At 40.5% G+C, this 13,981-nt stretch overlaps 1 protein-coding gene across 4 annotated transcripts in view; it reads left to right on the top strand.

Annotated features, from left to right (window-relative positions):
• Positions 1 to 13,981, top strand: part of CHRDL1 (chordin like 1) — a 115,816-nt gene that overhangs the window by 60,623 nt on the left and 41,212 nt on the right. For 2 of the 4 annotated variants that reach the window (XM_032620620.1, XM_032620623.1), the window contains exons 5-6: positions 5,992 to 6,134; positions 7,548 to 7,641. In XM_032620620.1, the coding sequence (XP_032476511.1) occupies positions 5,992 to 6,134; positions 7,548 to 7,641 (237 nt within the window). Of the gene's footprint in view, positions 1 to 5,988; positions 6,135 to 7,547; positions 7,642 to 13,981 lie in introns of all 4 variants that reach the window. The other 2 variants (XM_032620619.1, XM_032620622.1) reach the window with 1 other exon arrangement.

Here is a 13,981-nt window from a genome sequence, read left to right as displayed (position 1 = left end):
ATATTATCCAAATCATTTTGCACTTTGTGATTTTTTTCATTTAATAATCTGTTTTTCTGTATTAGTGCCATCACGAATAATGGTGCAGTGAATAACTTTTAGATTTTTCACACACACGCAAGTATATCTGTAGCGTGAATTCTTAAAAGTAGGATTGCTGGGTCAGAAATACACACATATATATTTTTTATTTGCCACATCAACAACTTTATTTTCTCTCATAGAATTCAGGTATAAGCATGAAAAGTAGATTCGTTTTCAAAACCTTAGTTCTTCTTAAGGCTTATGTTAAATATCTTCTTTCCACCTAGCTTTGTGCTGGGTACTATGGTATGGACAAAAGAACAGAGCCCATAAACTACAACGTCAAATAGTTTATAACTGGTTTGGGGAAATAAAATATATCTACATATAACGAGCAGAGAGAATATTAAAGCCATATTTATGACAGAATCCATGTCAAAAGAGTAACTGTTTTACTTTCACTTTAGACGAAATGATAAGCTTTGGAAACATTTATTTAAAAGACAAGTGTATCCCTCACACTCTTCCTTGGACCTCCTTTTAATTTTTGTTATATACATGTACATTCAGAAAATACATATATTTTAAAATTGATTGATATTGCTAAATTGCCTCCATAGTGTTTGTATCAATTCTCCACAGCCTTGCTGAGAGAGTTTATTAATCAAACTTTAGGATTTTTGCAAATCTGATAAGAAAAATGGTTATCTTGGCGTCGTTTTTTTTAATTGAGGTATAATTGACATATTATATTCGTTTCAGGTGTACAACGTAATGGTTCAATATCTGTTTATATTGCAAAATGATCAACTCAATAAGTCTAGTTAACATCTGTCCCCATATATAGTTACAAATTTTTTTCTTGTGATGGGGACTTTTAAGGTTTATTCTCTTAGCAACTTTAAAATATGCAGTACAGTATTATTAAGTATACTCACCATGATGTACATTCCATTCCCAACACCCCCCCACCCCCCTGCGTCCGGCAACCACCAATCTGTTCTCTATATCTGCAAGATTTTTTTTTTTTAAGATTCCGTGTATAAATGAGATCATATAGTATTTGTCTTTCTCAGTCTGACTTATTTCACTTAGCATAATGCCCTCAAGGTCCATCCATGTTGTCGCAAATGGCAAGATTTCATTCTCTTTTTTTATGGCTGAATAGTATTCGTGTGTGTGTGTGTGTGTGTGTGTGTGTGTGTGTGTGTGTGTCTGTCTGTCTGTCTGTCTGTCTCAAGGAAATTAAAGGGAACATAACCTCTTCTTCCAAGCCCTCTACCTTCATCTCCATATTACCCTCTCCACCACCGCCTCCAGAATGGACTGTGGCTGTGCTGGGACTACACCACTAGAATGAGAGAGAACCAGACTGGAAACACTGGCATCAGGCTCAGCCATCAAGAATAAAATAGGAACCTGAGTAACAATAGCAATGGCAAAAGAAGGGAGGGCTCGGAGTCAAGGAGATTAGCAACCATACTTGGGAGCTCTGGACAGGTTTGCATTTATCTCATTAACACTGGGAGCTGACTTACAAGTGGCCTTTCTGACTAGCCCAGAACTGGCCCACTAAGGAAGTAGAAATTTGAGGGTAGGGGGAGTGGAGAAGAGAGCCACCAGCATGAGGATGTTGGGTTCCAGAGGGTGGGAGGAGGGGTAGTACTAGGAGGGAGAGATCGGTGTATCAAAGGAAGTGAGAAAGGACCACAGACTTTTTGGTAAAACTTGCCAGTTGCTCTGAAGGGGGGGAAAAAGTCTGTCACAAGGTTATTCACACTGAGATGTTACTGACGATGTGTATCCTCTCAGAGAAGTTTGGGGATTATAAAATCTGATTGCCGAAAGGCAATCACTAATCCAAAAGAATGAACTTCTAATGATGGCATTTTAGGCATCCATGAGAGAAGAGGTGGTAAGAGACATTTAGGATAAGGGAGTGTTTTCTGAGCACCCCAGAAATTATAGTTCTGCTTACATATAAGATCATCGCTCATGGGGGAGAAGGAACAGTTCCTTTTGGCAACACAATTGTAGTCAGATGGCTGAGTGCTGGTCTGCTTACCCGACAGCGTCCTTCCCCCACTCCTCCTCGGAGTGCTGTGTGGGATTTGATGGGAAATGGGAAATGGCAGAGGCTAGAAGCCATGCAACCTGGTCACTTCTGTTGTAGCATTCCCCTGAGGGCTCCTGAAGCCAGCCTTGCTTCAGACTGATTTTCTGCCAGATTTCGGCCAGGAACACAGAATGTGTTCCAAGGATTGTTGGTTAGAAGCCCAGCCACCTTGGAAAATCTGGGAAGGGAGCGTGTAGAGTCTGAGGTGGCTTTTCTTGCCTCTGGAGTTCCTTGCATGCTGTTAGCCCTCCAAAGACGCAAGGGGAGATTTGAGTTCCATATCCTATTCTTAGATAGAAAAGTCAAGGCCCAAAGAGGTAAAGTGACTTGTTCAAGGTTATGGGAGGTGGGTACCCGAGCTGGGATTATGACTCAGTGATGCTGCCCTCCTCAGTTTTTAAAAACTTTCTTTTCTTTAGTAAAAATTGTATATATTTAAGGTATACAACATGCTGATTTGATATACATACACAGATTGAAATGATTACTGCAGTTAAGCTAATTAACATCATCTCCTCCTCGCCTGGTTACCATCTATTTTTGTGATGAGAGCGCCTGAAATCTACTGTCTTAGCAAATTTCCAGTATACAATGCAGTATTATTAACTATAGCCATCATGCTATACTTTAGATCTCTAGACTTACTCATCCTACATAATTGCAACCTTGTACCTTTTGACCAATATCTCCCCATTTCTCACACCTCCCTGCCCCTGGTAACCACCATTCTAATCTCTGCTTCTATATATTCAAATTTTTTAGATTTCACGTTTAAGTGAGATTATGCAGTTTTTTTTTTCTTTCTGTAACTGGCTTATTTCACTTAGCATAATGTCCTTCAGGTTCAACCATGTTGTTGCAAATGGCAGGATGTCCTTTTAAGGGTATGGGATGGACACTTAAGTTGTCTCCATATCTTGGCTACCGTGAATAATGCTGCAATAAACATAGGATACAATAAACATGAGAATGCAGATATCTCTTCCAGGGACTGATTTCATTTCCTTTCTGCCCTCCAGTTTTGACACCCACTGTGTGAAAAGAACAGGAAACTTCAAGGCAGGAAAACTATACTTCTTAGTTGGCTCTTCTATTAATAGCTGTGTGACATGGACCAAACCTTTTGAGGTATCAGCAGCCTCATTTTCATAATTCTCCCCTCACCCCATTAGGGATCTTAGAAGAATGCAATAATAATAGGAAGAAGTTAAGATAAATTTCTTGTGTAAAATTAGCATTAAGCATAACCATAATTGGTTTCCTTTTCTTTGATTCTGTTTTGTCTTCTTCTTTTTTGCTTTCTCTCCATCTCTTGTTGAGTACATTAATGCACTCCAGTGAGATCCTGAGAACAATTTCATTGTTTTTTTTCAAACAGTTCTATTGAGGTATAATTTACCCACCATAAAATGGACTCATTTTCATCATAGTTTTGAGTGATGGGAAAGAAAGAATGGTCTCTTTTTAAAAAAAATTTTTATTGAAGTATAGTTGATTTACAATATTGTGTCATTTTCAGGTATACAGCAAATTGATTCAGTTATATGTGTGTGTGTGTGTGTGTGTGTGTGTGTGTGTGTGTGTGTGTATATTTATATTTCAGGTTATTTTCCATTATAGGTTATTACAAGATATTGAACATAGTTCCTTGTGTTATACCGTAATTCCTGTTGTTTATCTACTTTATGTATAGTAGTTTGTATCTGTTAATCCCATATTCCTAATTTATCCCTCCCCCCCACCTTTCCCTTTTGGTAACCATAAATTTGTTTTCTATGTCTGTTAGTCTGTTCCTGTTTTGTATATAGATTCATTTGTACAGTAATTTTTTTTTAGATTCCACATATAAGTAATACCATATAATATTTGTCTTTCTCTGCCTGACTTACTTCACTTAGTATGATAATCTCTAGGTCCATCCATCTTGCTGCAAATGGCAATATTTCATTCTTTTTATGGCTGAGTAATATTCCATTGTAAATATATACCACATCTTTTTAAAATTAATTAATTATTAATTAATTTTTGGCTGCGTTGGGTCTTTGTTGTTGCACACCGGTTTTCTCTAAGTTGTGGCGAGCGGGAGCTACTCTTCGTTATGGTGAGTGGGCTTCTCATTGCAGTGGCTTCTCTTGTTGCGGAGCACGGGCACTAGGTGCATGGGCTTCAGTAGTTGTGGCATGCGGGCTCAGTAGTTGTGGCTCGTGGGCTTAGTAACTCTGTGGCATGTGGGATCTTCCCGGGCTAGGGCTCGAACCCATCAGGCAGATTCTTAACCACTGTGCCACCAGGGAAGTCCCTATACTACATCTTCTTGAACCAGTTGTCTGTTGATGGGCACTTGGGTTGTTTTCATGTCTTGGCTATTGTAAATAGTGCTGCTGTGAACAGTGGGGTGCATGTATCTTTTCAAATTAGAGTTTTCTCTGGATATCTGCCCAGGAGTGGGATTGCAGGATCATATGGTAACTCTATTTTTAATTTTTTAAGGAACCTCCATACTGTTTTCCCTAGTGGCTGCACCAATTTACATTCCCACCAGCAATGTAGAAGAGTTACCAGGATGGTCTAACTTTTTAAGCCTCCCTCTAATGAAACCCACAACTCCGCTAATTTCTGTTCTTCCACTATCCCACAGCATGTACTTTCGAAGCTCTGCTGGTAGATAATAACAATTATCTATTGTTAATTTGTACACTGATGGTTAGTTTAACCTGGGCACTTGTTCATTGATATTTGGTGTGTGTATATGTGTGTGTATGTGTGTGCACAGCACGTACTTTAAGGAAGCCCAATGAAAAGACTTCTCGAAACCATTCACTTAGAGTCAGCTCACCAAGTGCATCGACCTCTTTGCTACATGGCAACCCTGTGCCAGACTCCATGGAGAAAGACACGTGTAAGGCGGAGTCCCAAGTCTTCAAAAAGCAATATATACAAATGTATATATGGGTTGGTAGGAAAAAACGGAATTTAGAGACAGAGGACCAGATATCAATTCCCTTTTTCATCACTCACTACCTTTGTGACTTCAGATAAGTCATTCAACATCAGAGACTTGTCACCCTCAAATGAAAGATGAAGATAAGAATCTGCCTTACTTGCTTCACGGTGTTCTTATGAGGCTCCATTGTAATAACGTATGTGAAAGCTCTTTGTAAACTGTTGGCTAGGTGACTGTAATTCGCGAATATGAGTTACAGTAATATTCAAGTGCCAAATGGTGTGCCTCAGACATCAGATGCTTTGAGAGGTGCAGATCGTGGGCTGGAGCTGTTAGGGACTACTTCATGGAGGAAAGTGGACTTTTGGTAAGCCTTCAGAATCAGACAGGACTGATGGAAAAGAGTGGCAAGGAGGGGGCAATCTTGGTGGAGAGACTAAAAAGAAGCAAAGACTCCAGAGGCTAGAACAAGCATACAAGCGTATACCAAGTGTTATAAAACATGGGAGGGGTTAAAGTTACCAGGGTAGTTATAATAGGTGGTTCCTTATCAGAAAAGACTCCCTCTTTCCAGGCAAGTTAATACCTTATTCATCTAACACTGTTAGCTCCATCAAGGCAGGGGCCTTGTCCTTCTTCACTGATATCTCTTTAGTGCCTGTCACAGTGCCTGGTACATAGTAGGTGCTCAATAAGTGCCCCAAATTTGAAGGAATGGATGGATAGTCACATGTCACTTGTTTTTCCTGTCTGGCTGCTTGAATATTATCGAAGTCATCAGCCACTGAATTAGGGAGTATTTTTAACTCTCTCCGTGTGGTACAGCCCCATCTGCTGTTGGGATTTGTGAAATTCTTTGCAATGATGCCAATACTCGGTGTGGTTTTTCTCCACCCTGTCCCAGAAGACTCCTTACCCCCAGCGAACAATAAGGTGACCAGCAAGTCGTGTGAGTACAACGGGACCACTTACCAACACGGTGAGCTGTTCATGGCTGAAGGGCTCTTTCAGAACCGGCAACCCAACCAATGCACACAGTGCAGCTGTTCGGTAAGACCCTGTATCTTAATGTCTCTGCTATCCCCTACCCAAATAAGAGCGCTTCCATACTTGTACTTTTAGTTTAAGCCTACACTGTAGGGTGCTTGATTGGAAGATGAATCGCATCTAAATCATGACCTTCCTGACCTTAATCAACCCTGATCAACTCTGTTGAAGAGGTCAGACCCAGTCATCTACCAGTCTTAAAACTTCAGCACTGCTTAAAAGGACAAAAATGAGCTGATAATCTTGATCTGTACTTCTTTTCACAATAATTACACCACCAGAGCCTTCATCTGAAGAACTCAGTTATTTGATAAGCCTTGGAAATGCCATGGGTGGAAAAGCCACTGGCGCCCATCTGGGGCCACTCAGTCCAATTCACAAGAAAATGGGGTGTCTCTTGGTTCCCATCTCTGAAATAGTCCACTAACCAGAAAAGTCTCTAGACAAATGCTTGATTATGATGATTCCCATGACATTATTTGTCAAAAGAATTGTATACTTCATGAATGAGGTATACTGATTACATCATCATCTAATTGTGTGGCCCGGAGAATGTAATAAACAGAACCAGAAAAATGGAGTAAAATGGGTGTTTAAGCTGAAGTATGAGGGGATGAAGTTAGATGTAGAAACAACTTTTCCGCCTATAAAGGGTATGAAACACTGGATTGACAAGGGAAGCTAAAGAATCTCTTTGCTTAGGGATTTTTAGTAAAAATATAGCATCTCAGTAGCTCGGGAGAATTTGGTCGTAGCCATGCTTCCCTAATGACCTTTCAGGAACCCTCCTAGCTCCAGAACAGTATGCTTCTAAGAACTAAGATCAAGGCTCAAGGAATGATGTTTGGAACACAGAGTTTTGGGGAATGGATATTATGCAAGGACAAACATAACCAGCAAGTGCATTTGATCCTCTCCCTCGCCTTGTGCTGGACTGAGCTGTCCATTCAGATGATCTTTTATAGCTTTGTATCACCCCAAAGAGCTTGTCTACTTGTTTTGGAAGGGAGAACTCTAGTGAGTGTTACGGAAGGCAGCTATTGTGCAAATCTGCATTCCCCCAAAGCCCCAACATCCAGCTGAAGCACGATAGGGACCAGAATGGACAGAGAAGAGAGGGGCAAGACTGTATTTGGTGGTTTGGAGTCTCACGGCAGCCCTCACGCTGACTACTTTGTTTCATCTTAGACCAGCATGCCTGATGAGAATTGCCATCTCCTGTGACTTAGTCTCTGGCATGGAGAAATAGTAAATAGAAAAAATATAACGCATCATAAAAGTTAGGAAGTGCATATAACTGACTATGGAAGAGCATGGGGGAAGGACGTTTGAGCCCCTACTCATCCCAGGTACTGAGCTAAAGCCTTTACATGTACTGCAGCTCCTTCTGACCTTAATTCTGTTCCTCTTTGGCAGGAGGGCAACGTGTACTGTGGTCTCAAGACTTGCCCCAAGTTAACCTGTGCATTCCCAGTCTCTGTTCCTGATTCCTGCTGCCGGGTGTGCAGAGGTAGGTATCCTGTTTCCCAAGACCCCAGGTGCCGCCATCCTGAGTAGCAAGATTGAGAAGAGGAAAATACCTGTCCAGTGTCCTAGGGAAAGGGAATTTTCTATGGTAGCCTTAGATTCTAAGGATGCTTTCAATCACAAAAGGAAAAAATAAAAGCACTGCTTTTAAGGGTCACTCCCTGAAAGAAACTGCACTGGGCTGGAGTGCAGCCGGGGGAGAGGGGTGAGAGTCATCTAATGTGAAAGTATCTTTGTCTCTCCTTCCTTAATCCCTTCTAGCTTTGCCCCTACATTACTGTATTGTAAAACACAGGGCATTTCCATACACAGCCTTAGAAGGAAGAATGGGCCTCCCAAAGCACTGATGTGACCATTTTGAAGATTAGGCAGGGCAGATGTAGGTGTATTTTTTAAATCCCACAGTAAAGTGGTGACAAGCTTAATAAAAGCAAAATGGAAAGCATCGTCTTCTCAAATTATATCCAAAATGGAATCATCATCTTCTCAAGCCAGTTTTCTCTTCTTTGGGTTTCATTTCTTTGATGACAGTACCAATTTTTTTTTCTTTAGGTTTCCAAGATCAAACATAATCACCTTTAATTTCTCTTTTATTGCCTCTTCTCAAATTACCAAATCTATCAGCAGTCCTCTATATCCCCCCCCTTTTCCCCCTTTCCCTCCTAATTTTGTCTTCTTTCCTTCCATCCAATGTGCTTATTGAATGTCTACTATATGCTTGGCACTGTGCTAGAAGCTGGATGCATAATGGTAAATATAGTAGACATACAGGGCACTGCTAGACTATATGGCATCTTTATGTGAATTACAGAAAGGATCCCCTTACTTAAGATACTTGACTGCCATTTCACCAGAAAATCCTTGTGAATGTACCTCCTTAGCTGAGGCACCCTTGTGCAGGACACAACCTGTACAACCATATGTGGCATACATAGCAGCCAGGATATGTTCTTTGCTCTTATGGAATTCACATTTTACCTGAGAAGACAAATAATAAACAAACAAGCAAACAAATACCTAAATATAAACAGTGTGAGTACTGTGAAGGAAATAAACAAAGGACCAAGATAGAAAATAAGAGGTGAAGGCGTTTAGGTTGAATTGTCGGAAAGGCCTCTCTGAGATGACATTTAAGCTCAGACTTGAAAGATGAAAAGGAGTCATCCATGCAAAGGTCCTGGGAGGAGAGCGTTCCAGGCAGAAAGAAAAGAAAGTTCAAAGGACCAGGCAGGGAAGAGCTTATAGCATTCAAGGAGCCTAGGGACCAGTGTGGTAGGAATATAGTGATTGTGGTCATAACTGGCATGCGATGAGACTGGAGAGGTGAACGGGAAGCAGTCAGACCATGCAGGACCTTCAAGGCCGTGGGAAGGAATTTGGATTTCCATTTTTAAGTGCATTGGGAACCCACGGGAAGGTTGTGCGCAGGGCATGACATGATCTAGTTGATGTGTTAAAAGATCTCACTTGTTTTTGTGTCCAGACTAGATTGGAGGGAGGAAATAAGACAAGTGGAGAGACCAGGAGGATGGGTTTAGCCGTCTTTCTGGTATGAGAGAGTGGGATTCTGGTCTGGGGACACAGTGTAGGGTAGTGGTTCAGACTGGGGGCCTCTGGAACCAGGCTACCTTGATTCTAATCCCAGCCCTGCTACTTTCTAGCTGGGTGATCAGGAGACAGGATGTACTCACCTTTCTAACGATCTTCACAGTGACAATAATGTTACCACCTACCTCCAAATGGTTGTGAGGTTTAAATGAGATAATGCAGGAAAAGGACCTAGGACACTGTCTCGCATATAGTGAGAACTAGTAACGAAAATTGGACAAATTTGAAATCCAGTAGGCCCTCCATATCTGCAAGTGCCACGTCCACAGATTCAACCAACCATGGTTCCAACATATCGGAGAAAAAAATAAATCCAGAGAGTTCCAAAAAGCAGAACTTGAATTTGCCATGTGATGGCAACTGTTTACATGGTGTTTACATTGTATTCCCAACTATGCATATAGCGTTAACTTTCTATTAGATATTATAAGTAATCTAGAGATGATTTAAGTATGTGGGAGGATGCATGTAAGCTATATGAAAATACTATGCAACTTTATATAAGAGACACAACATCCTCAAATTTTGGTATCCATGAAGGTCCTGGAACCAACTCCTTGCAGATACTGAGAGAAGACTGTATATTTAGAGCATTGGTTCTCGGCTATGGGTGAATATTGGAATTATTTTGGTAAATTTATGTCCAGACTGGGGATGGGGGTGGTGGTGAGGGAGGTGATTCCAATGTGCAACCAAGGTTGAGAGCCACTGAGTTAGAGGGAAAAGATTATAGGATTTGCTGGTAGCAAATCGGTAATTGACTCCTATACATTGCCGCCGGCTTAATCTTTCAAAGAGATAGCCTTAAGCGTGCTACACCCCTACTCAGAAGGCTTTATGCTGACACATATCGTGCTTACTCTATGCCAGTCACAATTCTGTGCACTTGACAGATATGAACTCATTTAATCCCATGACAACCCTGTGTGGGGAGTATGATTGTTATCCACATTTTTTATAGATGATGAAACTGAAGCAGAAAGAGGTTAGGATCCTTGTTCAAGGTCATATAGCCGGTGAGGCAAAGAGCTAAGATTTGAACCCCGGAAGTCTGGCTCCAGACTCCAGGCTCTTTTAACTACTGCACTCTGCCACTAAAATGAGTGGTTCCCTGTTGCCAGCAGCATACTTGTCAACCCCCGACTCTGACAGTAAAGGCCTTTCATGCTCTAGCCTCAAGTTACCTTTATAGGCCCACGTTCTTCCATTCTTGCGCCTCAGGTTCTACCCACGTTGTTCTTGTGTTCTCTTACCTTTGTGCCTTTACTCTCTCCTCTGCCCCTCAATATCTCTCAAACTTTAGTGTGCTTCAGAATCACCTGGAGAACTTGTTGAAATTCAGATCCCTGGAGCACAACTGCGGAGATTGTTTTGGTGGCCTTGGGAAGGGGCCCTGGGATGTGCATTTAAACAGGGCCCATTGTCCATTCTGATGCAGGTGGTCCATAGACTTTGACTTTGAGAAACCATTCCTAAGACCACATAGATGACTGGGAGTGGCCTGAAGTGATGGCTTTACATCTGAATTTAGTACACTTAAACTGAGCCTATTAAAAGTCTGAAGCCTGAGTAAGCCAATAGAAGAGTAACCAATGTCAATCTCTGGTCAGAACATCTAATTCCAACCATATGGCAAGCCAGTTTGGGGTGAATGAACAGCAGCCATTTCATGATAAGGCTGGGAGGAAAAGGAGATAAAACGGCTTTCTAGGTTATATCTAACATGTACAGTAACCCTGAGAGGAGGGAATGTTGCCTTTCTCTGGAAAATCCTTTTCCTCCATCTCTGCCTGTAGAAATCCTGCCAGTTCTTGAAGACCTAGCTGAAATGCAGCCTCCTCGGATCCTAACACAGGTAGTCCTCAGGTTACATTTGAATAAATACTAGCCGGAAGGCCTTTGTCTCTTCTCTGCATTCCCACCTTCATTCCGGTTTCTCCACCCCTAAATCCTGCTTCTCCTTCAGAGGCCAGTTCGAATGCCACCTCCTCCAGGAAGCTTTTTTTTTTTTTAACCCTATCATTTAGGAGTAAACTCCCTCATCTCTCTGACTCTTCAGGGCCTCACCTGTGCTTCTTCAGTAGAGTTAATCACCCGGGCACATTTTGTCTTTTATTATGTGTGCCCATGTCTTATCATCGCTACTAATGTGTAAGCTCCGTAAGACAGAAACTCTTTTGGGCTCATCTTTTTTCCCCCCACTGCACCGGGCGCAGAGTAGGTGTTATTTGAATGAATGCACACTAGCTTGGAAATATTGCCAGAAAGTTAGTCATGGTTTGAATTAGGATATTGTTTGTGTTTTTTCTTCCTCTGAATTACTGATTGAATGTGGTAGATGGTACTGGCTATACATTGGTTCATGGTCAGTAGGAAATTACCTGTTGTCATTCCCGATCCTCCACATTGTTTTTTCTTCCCTACCTCACTTTAGCACACTCTAATTAATATTTCTTTTAGAAAGAAATTACCTTATTCGTAGTACCCGTACATGCTCATCCTTTTTACTATGCTGTTTGTACCAGCCCTCACAAGTCACTGTGGATTTAGTTGCAGCCTAATTTGATCTATGCTTCACTAAAGCCCGGGATCTTCCCATACCTGTTTCTCACAGTGTGTATACTGTCCCTCAGTACAGCTGTGACATTTCTGCCAGTAAAGCTGGGTATTTTGTTCCTTGCCTCCTTTCTCAATCTTTGCCCCAACTTAATTTGAGTCTGTTCCAAAAGGAAGAGAGTCCGGTTTTTAAAATTGAAGTATAGTTGATTTACAATATTGTGTTAGTTTCAGGTGTACAGCAAAGTGATTCAGTTATATATTTTATATATATATATATATATATATATATATATAATTTTCAGATTATTTTCCCTTATAGGCTATTATTAAAGATATTGAATATAGTTTCCTGTACTATATAGTAAATCCTTGTTGCTTATCTATTTTATGTTAGTAGTTTGTATCTGTTAATCTCATACTCCTAATTTATCCCTCCCCACCTCCTTTCCCCTCTGGTAACCGTAAGTTTGTTTTTTATGTCTGTGAGTCTGTTTCTGTTTTGTATATAGATTCATTTGTATTATTTTTTAGATTCTGCAGGTAAGTGATATCATATAATATTTGTCTTTCTCTGTCTGACTTACTTCACTTATTATGATAATCTCTAGGTCCATCCATGTTGCTGCAAATGGCAATATTTCATTCTTTTTTATGGCTGGGTAATATTCCATTATATATACGTAATGGAATTGTATATACGTGTGTGTGTGTGTGTGTATATATATATATATATATATATATATATATATATATGCCACATATTTTTAAACCAATCCTCTGTTGATGGGCACTTGGGTTGTTTCCATGTCTTGGCTACTGGAGTGCACATGTCTTTTCGAATTAGAGTTTTTGTCTTTTCCAGATATATACCAAGGAGTGGGATTGCTAAATCATATGGTAGCTCTAATTTTAGATTTTTAAGGAACCTCCATACTGCTCTCCATAGTGGCTGCACCAATTTACATTTCCATCCACAGTACACGAGGGTTCCCTTTTCTCCACACCCAGGAGAGCTCATTCTTAGCAGAGGTGTGCACGTAGTTACTAATATAAGCAGATAATTGCTACAATCCATTTGTTGGGCTAAGGTGATTTTGCTTGGGGAAAAATAATGTGAAATCTAAACTGAAGAGCAATTAATAAAAGAAAGGAAACTGCAAAAAGACATATTATTGCATCCAATCGGCAATATAATGCAAAGGAGATAGGCTCTGAAGCCAGAAGGACATAGATTTGACCTGGCAGAGCTACTGTCCGCTAGTGATGTGACCTTGGGCAAGACACTGAACCATTCAAGACCTCGGTTCTCTCAGGTGTGAAGATGATAATTATAATATCTACAACCTATGGAAAGGTGATAAAAATTAACTGAGATGACATAGAAGCTAGGAGAAAGTCCAATACAGAGTTATTGCTTAACAAGTGATCATTATTATATTTTATATAATAATGACTCTATTTATTACCCTGGGGTTAAGTAGAATTGTACCTTCTCTATCTCTCATAGTCTTGCCTTTTTACTTACTTAATCTCCATATAAAGAACTATATTTCTAGTCCTTCTCATGGCAACACATCGTGGGACTAACCATCTTCTCAACGGTTCTCTTGTCACAATTTAAATTTCTTTTATTTTTGTTATGTCTTCAGAAGCAACGGGTAAAAGCTAGTTGTTATTGATCATGTATTGCCCCTTCACATACTTGACAATTCATTAAGTTCTCTCTTTGCCTTCTCTCCTCCAGCCTAAATAAACCATTCTCTTTCATCTTTCCCTCTAAAGACTAAATCCTACACTTTCATAAAATTGATGCTTTTTTCTCTGTCTTTAATTTCTTTATATGTTTCAGTTGTATATAGTGTGATTGAATCTCCTTTGAAGTCCGTATTTCTGAAGCACCTAGTTATTTTTTTTTCTGTTGAAATGACATTTCTAACAAAGGTATACCTTGTATAAGCGTATTACTCATACAGCAGACAACCCAGACACACTTCTCCCCTATGCTGGCTGCCCTAATTGCAGGCAAAATACCACAGAAGAAATAACCTTTGTGAGTGCTGAACTTGCAAACCTTCATATAAAGGGCCCCATTGAAGCGGGCTCTCCACACTGTCACTTCCTGGGTCAGGCAGCAATCTTAGCCATGTGTTGAATCA

The sequence above is a fragment of the Phocoena sinus genome, chromosome X (assembly GCF_008692025.1).
Source record: "Phocoena sinus isolate mPhoSin1 chromosome X, mPhoSin1.pri, whole genome shotgun sequence".
Lineage (NCBI taxonomy): Eukaryota > Metazoa > Chordata > Mammalia > Artiodactyla > Phocoenidae > Phocoena > Phocoena sinus.
Note: the sequence above shows the minus strand (reverse complement) of the source record. Positions and strands in the feature narration are given on the sequence as shown.